The sequence below is a fragment of the Lithobates pipiens genome, unplaced genomic scaffold (genome assembly GCF_037356315.1).
Source record: "Lithobates pipiens isolate NorthernLeopardFrog02 unplaced genomic scaffold, aLitPip1_a1.2 Scaffold_19, whole genome shotgun sequence".
Lineage (NCBI taxonomy): Eukaryota > Metazoa > Chordata > Amphibia > Anura > Ranidae > Lithobates > Lithobates pipiens.
In genome coordinates, this window is record NW_027507764.1 from 570,066,899 (window position 1) to 570,081,024 (window position 14,126).

The 14,126-nt window shown below is 41.2% G+C and overlaps 1 protein-coding gene across 5 annotated transcripts in view; it reads left to right on the top strand.

Annotated features, from left to right (window-relative positions):
* The window catches only part of KHDRBS3 (KH RNA binding domain containing, signal transduction associated 3), a 238,863-nt gene that overhangs the window by 175,839 nt on the left and 48,898 nt on the right, over positions 1-14,126 (top strand). For all 5 annotated transcript variants that reach the window (XR_013277716.1, XM_077493375.1, XM_077493373.1 and 2 more), the window contains one exon: positions 9,193-9,251. Coding sequence is in view for 4 of the 5 variants with exons in the window: in XM_077493375.1 (XP_077349501.1) it covers positions 9,193-9,251 (59 nt within the window). In the remaining variant the exon portion in view is untranslated. The remainder of the gene's footprint in view (positions 1-9,192; positions 9,252-14,126) is intronic.

The window sequence follows — 14,126 nt, forward strand, 5'->3', positions numbered from 1 at the left end:
CCATCCAATGGCTGGTGTCATAACGAATCACATGTGCAGCATCATAGCAGTTGAAGATTAAACAGAGGCAAAAATGGCAGCTTCCTTGGCTAAAAACGATAGGGGAGTTTACTTCCACTTTAAGGCCTCATTCATTCACTGAGGCCCGTAGTCCCTGAATGGGCCATGTATTTATGTGGCTGGAGCCACCAGGTGCTATGTGCAGGCAGCCCATTCATATCTATGGGTCAGCAGTGGCTGAACAGACACAGCGGCTCGTCATAATTTGGGTGCCACACAGGTGAGCAGCCCGAACTCGCACTGTTTTCATTCAGTGCTGCTTACCCACACAGCTGTGAAAAATTGGGAGGAACTGCTGTGTCCATGGAGTTAGTGCATCCCCTTGATATGAATAGACTGCATGCACACAGCACCTGGTGGCTCAAACCGCATAAACACAAAGCCCATTCACAAACTATGGGCCTCAGCACCCACGTGAGTAGGCCTAATGATTTTTTTATTATTATTATACTTTGGAGCTGTTTTGAGTCATTGGTCACATGGCCTTTTCCCAATACAGAGGATATTGCTTGATGGATTGAAAAGCTTTGCCTGAACATGAATCCCTAAAATTTCCCTTTTTTTTTTTTGTATTTAATTGATTTGAACTTGGCCTGAAAGTTTGTTGAAGTGAAAGCACCTCCTGCATGCAGTTAGCTGTGAATGTCTTCAGGTCAATCTCTTCGGAGCCTCATAGATCTTATGCCCAAGCTACAGTGGTGTGAAAAAGTGTTTGCCCCCTTCCTCATTTCCTGTTCCTTTGCATGTTTGTCACACTTAAGTGTTTCGGAACATCAAACCAATTTAAACAATAGTCAAGGACAACACAAGTAAACACAAAATGCAGTTTGTAAATGAAGGTGTTTATTATTAAAGGTGAAAAAAAATCCAAACCATCATGGCCCTGTGTGAAAAAGTGATTGCCCCCTAAATCTAATAACTGGTTGGGCCACCCTTAGCAGCAACAACTGCAACCAAGCGTTTGCGATAACGTGCAATGAGGCTTTTACAGCGTCCTGGAGGAATTTTGGCCCACTCATCTTTGCAGAATTGTCCTAATTCAGTTACATTAGAGGGTTTTCGAGCATGAACGGCCTTTTTAAGGTCATACCACAACATCTCAATAGGATTCAGGTCAGGACTTTGGCTAGGCCACTCCAAAGTCTTCATTTTGTTTTTCTTCAGCCATTCGGTGGTGGACTTGCTGGTGTGTTTAGGATCATTGTCCTGCTGCAGAACCCAAGTTCGTTTCAGCTTGAGTACACGAACAGATGGTCGGACATTCTCCTTCAGCATCTCTTGGTAGACAGCAGAATTCATAGTTCCTTTTATCACAGCAAGTCTTCCAGGTCCTGAAGCAGCAAAACAGCCCCAGACCATCACACTACCACCACCATATTTTACTGTTGGTATAATGTTCTTTTTATGAAATGCAGTGTTCCTTCTACGCCAGATATACTTGGACACACACCTTCCAAAGAGTTCCACTTTTGTCTCATCGGTCCACAGAATGTTGTCCCAAAAGTCTTGGGGATCATCAAGATGTGTTGTGGAGAAATTAAGACGAGCCTTGATGTTCTTTTTGCTCAGCAGTGGTTTTCTCCTTGGAACTCTGCCATGCAGGCCATTTTTGCCCAGTCTTTTCCTGATGGTGGAGGCATGAACGCTGACCTTGACTGAGGCAAGTGAGGCCTGCAGTTCCTTGGACGTTGTTGTGGGGTCTTTTGTGACCTCTTGGATGAGTCGTCGCTGCGCTCTTGGGGTAATTTTGGGCGGCCGGCCACTCCTGGGAAGGTTCACCACTGTTCCATTTCTTCGCCATTTGTGGATAATGGCTCTCACTGTGGTTCGCTGGATTCCCAAAGCTTTGGAAATGGCTTTATAACCCTTTCCAGACTGATAGATCTCAATTACTTTCTTTCTCAATTGTTCCTGAATTTCTTTGGGTCTCGGCATGATGTGTAGCTTTTAAGGATCTTCTGGTGGACCTTACTGTGTCAAGCAGCTCCTATTTAAGTGATGCCTTGATTGTGAACAGGTGTGGCAATAATCAGGCCTGGGTGTGGCTAGAGAAATTGAACTCAGGTGTGGACAACCACAGTTAGAGTATGTTTTAACAAGGGGGCAATCACTTTTTCACACAGGGCCATGATGGTTTGGATTTTTTTTCACCTTTAATAATAAACAACTTCATTTACAAATTGCATTTTGTGTTTACTTGTGTTGTCCTTGACTATTGTTTAAATTGGTTTGATGTTCCGAAACACTTAAGTGTGACAAACATGCAAAGGAACAGGAAATGAGGAAGGGGGCAAACACTTTTTCACACCACTGTATACATGAGGCCAAGGCTTTGGCCCAAGTAGGATTCTGCCCCACCTTTGGTGTTAAATCCCACTCCACCATATATCTGTAAAATACCAGGGTCTCTACTGCCCATTAAAGTTCTGGATGGTTAACTGGCAGGGCTTTGTACTAGGAAGGGTAGGGCTTCAAGTGTATGTAAAGCCAAAATGTTTTATTTCATAGTTTTGGATAAGTTAGGAAGGGCTAGGTGGTCTGTGAAGTTTTAATTGCTCCCGGAGTCTCCGTTGGGATTATTCACCAATTTTTTTTAATACTGGTAACCATTGACAAAATGTGATGAGAAATCCAAAATTTAAAAGATGTCACCAGAACAGGAACAGAGGAGAGATCTTCCAGTGGACACACCTTTTCTGGTGACGACTGTCTATGAGAAGAATTCCCCTAATTTTGAGAGACTTCTTCTATCTTCCTCTGGCGTCTGTTCATATGAAGTGGGGGAAATCTCCCCAACAATACACAGACAGCATAAAACAATGTGGTGGAGGTTTTTTATCCTTCTATTTTCTATCCAAAACTTAACGTTAAAAAAAATGGCAATACATACACTTTAAAGTGGTTGTAAACCCTTACAGACTACTTTGACCTACAGGTAAGCCTAGATTAAGGCTTACCTGTAGGTCCAAGAAATATCTCCTAAACCTACACGGTTAAGGAGATATTTGCAAAAAGTCAGGCACCACTGTCTACGGCGAATGCGCCGTAGACAGCGGTGCGCAAGCGCACTGAGCATGCTGCTGCTAACGGTGATATGCCGTTAGTGGCGACTCCCGTGCGCATGCGGGACAGTGGTGACTTCTCTGGCTCCTGTGTCAGGTAAGTGACACATGATGGGCTACTATGCGATGCATAGTAGCTCATTATGCTTTACCTTTGCAGGGCGACAAAGAGGAAGTAAACCCACCAGGGTTTACTTCCTCTTTAAAGCTCTACTCTCTGCAATTATGATAGACACAAATCAATGTAGCTATCTAATCATTAATACTTTTTTAAATGCAATTTTTAAATTCAATTGTACTTGGTATCACATTCTTGCAGCTCCTGGACAGCAGAAGTCAAAGAGCGGGTGGTAGAATTAGTACATAGTTACATAGTAGGTGAGGTTGAAAAAAAGACACAAGTCCATCAAGTCCAACCTATATGTGTGATTATATGTCAGTATTACATTGTATATCCCTGTATGTTGTGGTCATTCAGGTAGTTATCTAATAGTTTCTTGAAACTATCAATGCCCCTTGCTGAGACCACCGCCTGTGGTAGGGAATTCCACATCCTTGCCGCTCTTACAGTAAAGAACCCTCTACGTAGATTAAGGTTAAACCTCTTTTCTTCTAATTTTAATGAGTGGCCATGAGTCTTGTTAAACTCCCTTTTGCGAAAAAAAGTTTTATCCCTATTGTGTGGTCACCAGTTTGTTATTTGTATATTAAAATCATATCCCCTCTCAAACGTAGTTCAAAGTGATAGGAGTGGCTAGAGCAGAGTGACAGATAGATGAACCCATCAGTTTTGTTTTTTTACTTTCATTGTCCAGTCAAAGTGTGGCAGTGGGAGGGGAAATGTAAGTAAATATGAAACCTCACGAGGAAAGGATCAGGCTCTCTAATCTGATAGACAAGACTGTGCTGTGTGCCAGAGCTGTATAAATGGACTGGATGGACAGAAATAAAAATATGAGAGCTGTACCAAAGGTAATGTAAAGGTGGGCATAGCTTTTTTTTATTAACTTACATAGGTCATTAAAATTTCACATTTTGGTAGAGTAATTCTTCCACTATAGGACCTCTTTTTCTTCTTTTTATAATTGCAGGTAAATAATGGATTCCAAGCAGAAGCATTGTGCTATCATTGAGTTCTTGATGAAGAAGTGGTGCAGGCTGTCCAACATCCACAGAAGGCTACAGAATGCATACGGAGATGACACCATTGGCAAGAGATACCATTGACAAGGTGTTGCTCTTGTCTATGGTGTCCTTTCCATAAACATTCAGTAGCCTTCTGTGGATGTTGGACAGCCTGCACCCCTCCATTGCCAAGCACTTAATGATGGCATGTTGCTTCTGCTTGGAATCCATTATTTACTTGCAATAAAAAAGTAGAAGTAGAAGAGTTACTATGGAAGAGTAATGCTGTGTACAGACGATCGGACATTCCGACAACAAACCCGTGGACTTTTTTCTGATGGGTGTTGGCTCAAACTTGTCTTGCGTACACGTGGTCACAAGTTGTCGGAAATTCCAAATGTCTGAGAAAAATTAAGTTCAATAGCCAGTGTGGCTTTTCTGCTTGATTCCGGGCATGCGTGGACTTTTGTGCATTGGAATTATGTATACACGCTCGGAATTTCCAACAACAAGTTTTGTTGTCGGAAAATTTGATAACCAGCTCTCAAACATTTGTTTTTGGAAATTCCGACAACAAATGTCCGATGGAGCTTACACATGGTCGGAATTTCCAACAACAAGCTCACATCGAACATTTGTTGTCGGAAATTCTGATCGTGCGTAGGCTCCATCGGACATTTGCTGTCGGAATTTCCAACAACAAATGTTTGAGAGCTGGTTATCAAATTTTCCGACAACAAAACTTGTTGTTGGAAATTCCGAGCGTGTATACATAATTCCAATGCACAAAAGTCCACGCATGCCCGGAATCAAGCAGAAGAGCCGCACTGGCTATTGATCTTCATTTTTCTCAGCTTGTCGTATGTGTTGTACGTCACAACGTTCTTGACGTTCGGAATTTCCGACAACATTTGTGTGACCCTGTGTATGCAAGACAGGTTTGAGCCAACACCCATCGGAAAAAAGTTCACGGTTTTGTTGTCGGAATGTCCGATCGTCTGTACACGGCATTACTCTCCCATAGTAACCCTTCTACTTCTACTTTTTTAATGCCCACTTTTGCATTACTTTTTTTACACCCCTCATATTTTTTTAACTGAAAAAGCCTTATATATGTAATACATCTATATATTTAGTTGCTTTCCTGGAGCTAAGCTTTATCTTTGAAAGAAGGCTCCCATGTGCAGCTTGTGCGTTGGATCCATTGAGGGCCACAAAGACAAATGGGAATTGAAATGTAGATTAATACAGGTAATTCTGGTAGCTTTCATAGTCTTCAAATAAATACCTACATTGAGCATCTTGAGATGGCTTTGTTGTTGGCATAGAATCTTTAAAGGCCAGTAGCTTTCGAATTTCGGTAAACAATTCAGTGTTACACATTAGACAGCTTTTAGGATGCTGTAAATCACTCTATTCTAGACATTACCCACAAAGTTCAGCATACGGACATCTTCTGATACACATCCAATTTGTGAAGACCGTATGGACCAATGTAACACAACAGAAATGTTTGTCTATTAATCTGTTTATGTTCTCTGAAAGATTTATGCCCAATGGCTTGAAAAATGACTATAAAAATGTGAGGCCCATCGGAGAGCTGCAGTACATCATTTGGATTTAGCATTGCCATCTGCTTAATGGTAGTGAAATGGCTACAGAGACACTTGTAATGGGCAATTCTAAGACTTGACAGATGCTACCATGTTAACCTGTCAGAGCTGAAGTCCTGTAAGCAGATGTAGGTTATACACTACGAGGTTGTACGCAACAAAATGGGCCAGCAGTTACTCTGATCATCTCTGCGATAACGATGTTTGTGTTTTGGTATTTCTGAAGAGTGTAGAATGTCATGATGCCAGGTTCTTTCTCTGTTGTAATGAAGCGTCGTTATTGTCATGGCTTGTAATATAACTGTTGGCAGTGGCAAACTACTTATCCTAAAATTCATGAAAACTATTTTTCAGATTCTGTTGATTTATTAAAGTTCAACTACAGGATATCAGAAAATGCCTCCTTGCAATGGGGCTGCACACACACTGCAAGGGTTAACTGCTCCTTTTAGGTGCAGTGGAGAGTAAAAGCATCTTATTTACCTGATTCTCTGCTCCATTGCGGTGGTGGAATGTCCCTCAGCATCATCACATGGCTTTGGGCTATGCATGAGCCTCGACGACATCAAGATCTTAGGCCGCGTACACACGGGCGGACTGTTCGCCCAACTTTGTCCGCTGAACAGTGTTTCAGCGGACAGTCCGCTCGTGTGTGGGCTTCAGCGGACAGTTTCAGCGGACAGTCTGACGAACAAAGTTTTTCGGAATTCCCGTAAGACAGTCCGCTGAAACTTGGTTTGAGCGGACAGTCCGCTCGTGTGTAGGCTTGTTCGTCAAACTAAGTTCCGCGCATGCTCAGAAAGGATTTACACTCCGAAGGTTGCATTGCAGTGTATAGGACGTCGTTTTTTTCGAGTCCCGTCGTACGTGCCGTTCACGTCATCGCGCACGCTTTCAGCAGACTGTTCGTTCATCGCGTGTGGTCAAGTCCGCTCATGCAAATTTTGAGCGGACTGTTTGTCGGATTGTTTGACAAACTAAGTTGGGCGAACAGTCCGCGCGTGTGTACGCGGCCTTAGACAACTGGACTATGGGGTGGGGAACTCTGCAGGGACCGGTTTAGCAGCACAAAGGAGTGTAGGATCAGATAAGTAATTTTTCTTTTCCATGCCCCTAGAATCTAAACAAGGAGTTAACGCTTGCAGTGCAAGCATAGCAAGACAGCAAATAGGAATTTTCAAGTTTCACCGAGTTGGACTTTAACCTCCCTGGCGGTGCGATTATTTCGGATTTTAGGTGCTGAAAGCGGTACAATTATTTTGCATGAAAATTTGGCGTTTTATATTGTAGTCCTGTAATTCTTAGGAATAACTCACTTAAATCTGTCCAAACCAGAGTCTAGCAGACATCCCGGGTATGATAACCTTTGAAAAATGAAATCATAAATTATAATATAATAAATAACTATAAATAATTATACCAAATAATAATATAACAATAATAAAATTTATTCAATAATGTAATCAAATCAAAAACACTGAAATTTGCTCAGTTGCAGAATTGTCAATGTCATTACTTTTCAGTATCTGATAACGGATCTTCCCAGAAATCGCTATCCCTCAATTCTGCGATTGATTCTAATTTATTATCGCTGTTTTCTAGCTGGTCTAAAATCATTTTTGATGTAAAGGGACAGTTTTGGTTGTTATGGACAATCTCCAGTTTCCAGGCAGAAAGAACAGTTTTTATAATATAAAACTGCATGCCAGGCACTGGGCAGACCACTAGGGACAAAGGGGATGTGAAATAATTACATACAGCAATGTAATCTGTAAGATTCCATTATACTGTATGTAAAGTGTGTGTTTCACTTTTTGAATTTGGCACCGATCTCCGTCCCCGTGCGTCGCAACGCTCGCAGGGCACGGAGATCAGCTCTGTGATAGATCCGACGGAGGACGAGCCGCTCGTACAGTGTGGGGACATCGCTGGATCCAGGGGAGAAGGTAAGTAACCTCCTCCTGCATTCAGCGATGCGATCCCGAGTCTGGCTCGGGGTTACCGCTTTTGCTACAAAACTTCCACCCCGAGCCAGACTCAGGAACACCGCCCGGGGGATTAATTACATTTTTGCAGTTACTTTTAAATCCCAATACAACTGTCAATTTGATTTGGCTAAATACATTACTGACGCATCAAAACAAAAGCTGTCAATATTTTTTCATACCACAGAAAAGAACCTTTGCTCCCGGGCTGAAAGCAGTGGTTTCTCTGCAGAAGTTTAACTATCCCTTGCTGAGCTATTGCACTACAATTAGTCAATCTAAAGGTCCCTGCTCACTGGAGAGCTCTAGCTCTGACTTAGCAGAGGGGTGTTTTGGACTTCTGTAGAGGGACCACTGCTTCTTCACAGAGAGCAAAGTCCTTCATTGCACCATGTTGGCAGGGGATAGATTTTTCTACTTTGAAAGAGTGGCTTCCTTCTAAAGAAAAAAAATATATAAGATTATTAACTGCCTTTGTTACTGAAATGCATCTAGCTGATTTAAACTAAGCTTTAGTTGGGCTTTGAGGGCTTGAAACATATACAAATAGTAAGTATGGAAAAAGTTGATAAGGAAAAATGAAACACCACGGAGACTGGATCATGGGGCTGGGGGCTGAAAAATGTATGTGATACAATATTTAGGCAAAAGCTTGTAGACAACTGACCATCACACCATTCCGAAACAGTAGACATTATTACAGAGTTAAGCCCCCCCTCTTTCTTGCATCTGTAATGGCCCCCACTTTTCTGGGAAGGAAGTCTACGAGTTTTTAGAGTATGACTGTGGTGATGTATGTCCATTTAGGTGAACAAAATCATGTGTGAGATACTAGAGGTATAACTATATCCCAAAGATATTTAATAGGGTTAAAGTAGGGTAGATGCAAGCTCGTTAAGTCCCTTTACACCAATCTCATTAAACCAAGGCTTTATTGACATGGCTTTGTACACAGGAGACATTCATGTTGGAACATAAAAGGTCCTTCCCCAAAATGTTACCACAATTTGAAAAAGCACAATTGTCTAAAATATTGTTGTAAGCTGTAGCATCAACAGTACTCCGAAATGAAAACACCTGAACTCATTTGGAGGAAGTCCAAATACTCTTGGCCGTATATTAGGTTTGATAGTCAGTTGTCCACCAACGTTGTCAATATAGTGTACATGCCAGATGGATGTAAGAATTTGGACTAAAGCTTAAAGCTTTTTGGACTATATTGTTCCTCTGGCTTGAAAAATAAACTGTGAATACACTAAAAATATGTCATCTTTTTGACATGACCAAACATCTAAAACATGGCTGTTGCTAGGACCTTGTCTGAATGGCATTTTTCCTTTTTTGCAGCACTGGAGATTATTATGAATATGGACATGGAGTTGGTGAGGAATCATATAACTCATATGGTGAGTCTTTTATTATTCAGTGTATAGTTTAAAAAGCTGTCAGGTAATGAGTTTACCTGATAGGTTATATTAGATATACGGTAGTAGCTTAGGTCTACAGACCATTATATATATTTTATTAAAGCATATACCAGCTATAGCTGTTTTGTATTTTGCATGCCTTTTGTGCAATTTGACATGACTGTAAGCTGTGAACAGGCTTATAATTATATTTTATCTATCAAGTGGTTAAGGCAGTTTCTTCATAAGAGTGTTTTCAACACAGTTAGGTATTAAAGACATTTGTAGATAGTTCCCTTCAAATTACATTTTATCATGTAACCACTTCAATATCAGGCATTTTCACCCCCTTCCTGCCCAGGCCAATTTTCAGCTTTCAGCGCTGTAACATTTTGAATGGCAATTGCACGGTCATACAACACGGTACCCAAATGACATTTTTATCATTTCTTTTCCCACAAATAGAGCTTTCTTTTGGTGGTATTTGATCACCTCTGCGGTTTTTATTATTTGCGCTATAAACAAAAAAAGAGCAACAATTTTTTTTTTACTTTTTGCTATAATAAATATCCAAATAAAAAAAAATCCTCAGTTTAGGCTGATATGTATTCTTCTACATATTTTTGGTAAAAACAAAAAAAAAAAAAATCACAATAAGCATATATTGATTGGTTTGCGCAAAAGTTATATCGCTAACAAAATAGGTGATAGATTTATAGCATTTTTATTATTATTTTTACTAGTAATGGCAGTGATCTGTGATTTTTATCGTGACTGTGCGGCAGACAGATCGGACACTTTTGACACTATTTTGGGACTATTGACATTTATACAGCGATCAGTGCTATAAATATGCTCCGATTACTGTATAAATGTCACCGGCAGGGAAGGAGTTAACACTAGGGGGCGATCAAGGGGTTAAATGTGTTACCTAGGGAGTGATTCTAACTGTGGGGGGAGGGCATTGACTAAGGGAGAAGACAGATCAGTGTTCCTATATACTAGGAACACGCGATCTGTCTCCTCTCCCCTGACAGGATGTGGAGCTGTGTGTTTACACACACAGATCCACGTTCCTGCTCTGTCTCCAGCAGTCGAGAGTTCCCAGGGGACAACGCGGCTGCCGGGCACGCACATCAGCTCCAGAGTAATGCGGTGTGCCCCATATACCGCCGGGAAGCCGAGGACATCATATGACGCCTGCCCAGGATGGGAGATCCCACCTGCAGACATCATATGACAATAAACGGGTATTGAAGTGGTTAAACAGGACCTGCAGAGATTAAGCAAGTTTATGGATTCCCCCAGACTTTTTCTCCTTAAAGCTCCTTATGGATAGATTTCCCTTCACTTCCTGTCCCATAGTTACAACAGTAACTTGTCTCCAAAGTGAGGGTAATCCCATCTTAGACAGTTGTCACCACAACTGGTGTCCCCATTGAAACATTTGAGCGCTTTCCCCTCTGTTACTGTTCTGGTGGCAAATTTTCTTTACTTTCACTGTCGGTGGTAGTGGTCACCAAGGCAAATAGAGAATATCTCTAATGGGGACACGGATGGCAGTAAAACCTGACGTGTTCTAAACCCTCTCCTCTCCATCCAAATGTAAAAAGAAAGTTTGGCTGCATTTGCACTTAAAGGACTGCACTGCATTTGCACTTTTGGTATATGTATAAAGCTCCCGTTTGATGGTTCTCACTGTATCTTAGATGAGCCAAAGTATTTTTCATACACCCAGTTTGCCTTTTTTGTGCCTAATCAAACACATCTATGTAGATGAATATCTCCCATGCCCGGCTAATTCCTATTAGTACATTTTAGTTAGTGCATACCACCCCGTAAAGTGGAGGCACTTATGTTGAACCCCTTCTTCATAACCTTAACGTTTAGTGATAAAATGACTCTAATCAACATAGCAAAAAGGTCATACACTCAATGTCCCTCACCCTAGAAGAGTTCCAGTCCAAATGACTTGGACTACAATTATTGAGGGTACTATTAATATCTCCATAAAAGTAGTGTAAAGTCACTGGAAACTGGTTAAAAAAACTCTAAAGTGTATAGCTGGTAAACAATCTTTGTGACAATGTGCAGATCTCTGATCTTACATAGTTAGTCAGGTTGAAAAAAGACACAAGTCCATTTAGTTCAAACCATCTTTTGTCAGTATCTATGAGAAAACTGCCATGTTATGGGTTTAGCCAGCCTTAAATTATTTGTGCTCAGTAGCATGAAATGACCACATTACTGGCTACTGCCCTTCACTTTTTTAGCTGAAATTCATTCACCGTGCAGTGATAGGAACTATAACCCTAACCGTTTTCTCAAAGACTAGAAAAGGCTTAGAATCCTTGCCTGCACTAAGGTAATTTTCCTTTCCCATTTTCCAGCCTGGTCATTTCTCAAAATTAAGCAAAGATCCAAAATGTCACCAGAAAAGATGTCACCGGGTATGGAAAAATTCCTGTCACCTCTGTTCTGGTGAAAACCATCAATGGGAGAGAACATGAGGATGAATCTGATGACCATCCTAAACTAACAAGCTTACATTTCTATGTGTACACAAATATGTGAGCTGAGCATATCCAGTTTTCTGTTTTTACTAATAACTTGGGTCAGAGGACCTATTTTGTGCCTGTATTCATCTCCTCTAAATCAAACTGGTGTCTTTGGCCTACTTACATCTTATTTGTCCCTTCTATTAAATTTGGCTTCCAGCTGTTGTATACTGCATTAAGTAAACCTGTCACATCTGAAAACGTGTAAAATACGTAGTAATTAAATACAGGCACAGGTCATGTTTCTGTTGCTTTTGAAGACCATTTCAAGAACCTCTTTGTCATCAATAGTGATGGACGAACTTCTGACGGGATGTTTTACGAACGCGGCTAAAAGTTTGCGAACCGCAAAGTTCACGGCGGGCCCCATTGACTTTAATGGCAGGCGAACCTTAAAAACCTACAGGTCATATTTTCAGCCACAAAATACTTACTAGATGTGCACACATAGTCCCACCACATGGACACTGACATAACAAAAGTATTAAGTGAATCTGGGATCGACAACGACAAGCATTCTTTTTTTTATCTGTGGAATTTTGACAATTCAGGAGTGCATGAAGGGCATGGAGGAGAGGAAAGGTCAGGGCAGGCTATGAAGATGGTGCAGGAGATGATCACCCGAACCGTGATAGAGAGCACTGACACCAGCACAGTGATAGAGAGCACTGACACCAGCACCGAGATGGAGAGCACTGACATCACACCAGCACCGTGATAGAGAGCACTCACACCAGCACCATGATAGGGAGCACCAGCACCATGATAGAGACTGTCCCTCAGTCCCTACACAGATAAAAGACAGCTGCAGAATCTGGCAGCAGTCAAGTATAATATTCTTTCTATATTTGAAAGAAAGTAGATTATACGTGTACAACCCTATATACGGTACACCTATACCAGTCCTTAAAAGGACCTTTGTGGACCTAATAGTAATAGCTAGTGATTAAACTGACTGTCCCGGCTGTACACAGCGTCCTGTCCCTACACTGATAAAAGACAGCTGCAGAAGCAGTCAGCAGTGCACTCAGCAACCACCAGCACATCAGTGCACCGAACCCTATATTCTGTACTACACCTATACCAGTCCTTAAAAGGACTTTTGTGGACCTAATAGCTAGTGATTTGTGTCACTACAGTCTCTCCCTGCTCCACACAGCATCCTGTCCCTACACTGACATAAGACAGAATGTAAAATGGCTGCCAGATCAGGTCTATTTATAAGGTAGGGGTAATGTCCAATTGTACATGTGCTGAAATGTCTCAATTGGCTGTCCTGTACCCCATGATGGATGTGTCATCATGGGTCAAAGTTCTTTCACAATGTAAACGCATATGTCCGCCGGGCAAATAGCACCAGAAGTCCGCCGGTTTGGCAAATCGCGAACATGCAAAATTTGCCGCAAACCGACCGCCGGGCAAACCGCAAGGCCATCTCTAATCATCAAAGCCTGTGGCACACTTATGCAAATGTCAACAACTTACTAATAGTCATAGTGCCCTATCTGCCCTCCCTCTTCCTATTGACCCATCAATATGATGGGCAAGCTGTATAAGCCAGTGGGAATGCAAAGGAAGAAGGAGGGGCAGGGCCAATTCTCAATACCGGGAAATGCCATAATTTGAGGTAATATGAGAGATCCCTAGGTTTTAAGGGTTGGTGGTGCGTTGGAAATAGATTTTCAAGGTTTCAGCCTTATGCAGCTTACAGGTTTCATATGAAATAAGATGTATTTAAAGTCAGTGTTATTGTTTTTTATTGTTTTTTAATAAAGAAAACCTCAGAAAAAGCTTTGTTGTATGAAAGATTGGGGTTAACGTGCCAAATCTATAACACATTAAATCAGTTACTAAATATTAAAAAAATGTAAACTATATTCAGTTGTGTGTGAACAAGGAACATTTTTGGCTGGATTTTTGGGGGTGCCAGCAAAAAAGGAGAAGAAGTAATTTCAATACTCAACGATAGGTATAAAACTGACACGATTTTTATTGCATATGAGACATGGTTAAAAAGTTTTGGTCTAAGTAAATAAAAAAAATAAAAAATCTAATTTAAACAATAATGGTACGGTAGCATAGGGTGTCGACTACCAGGGATGGACATGGTAGTCGACAGCCTACTCTACCGTACCAATATTATTTACATTTTAATTTTTTTGTGCTGTATTCAAAGTCAGTACAATGTTTTTAATTTTGTTTTGTTCTATGCAGTGTTACATCTAATTGTCTTTAAAACATCCTCTGATGAACCCAGAGCGCCAAAACATGTTGGGACAATCACTCCAACGCTACTGCTGAGTGACTACATTTTGTC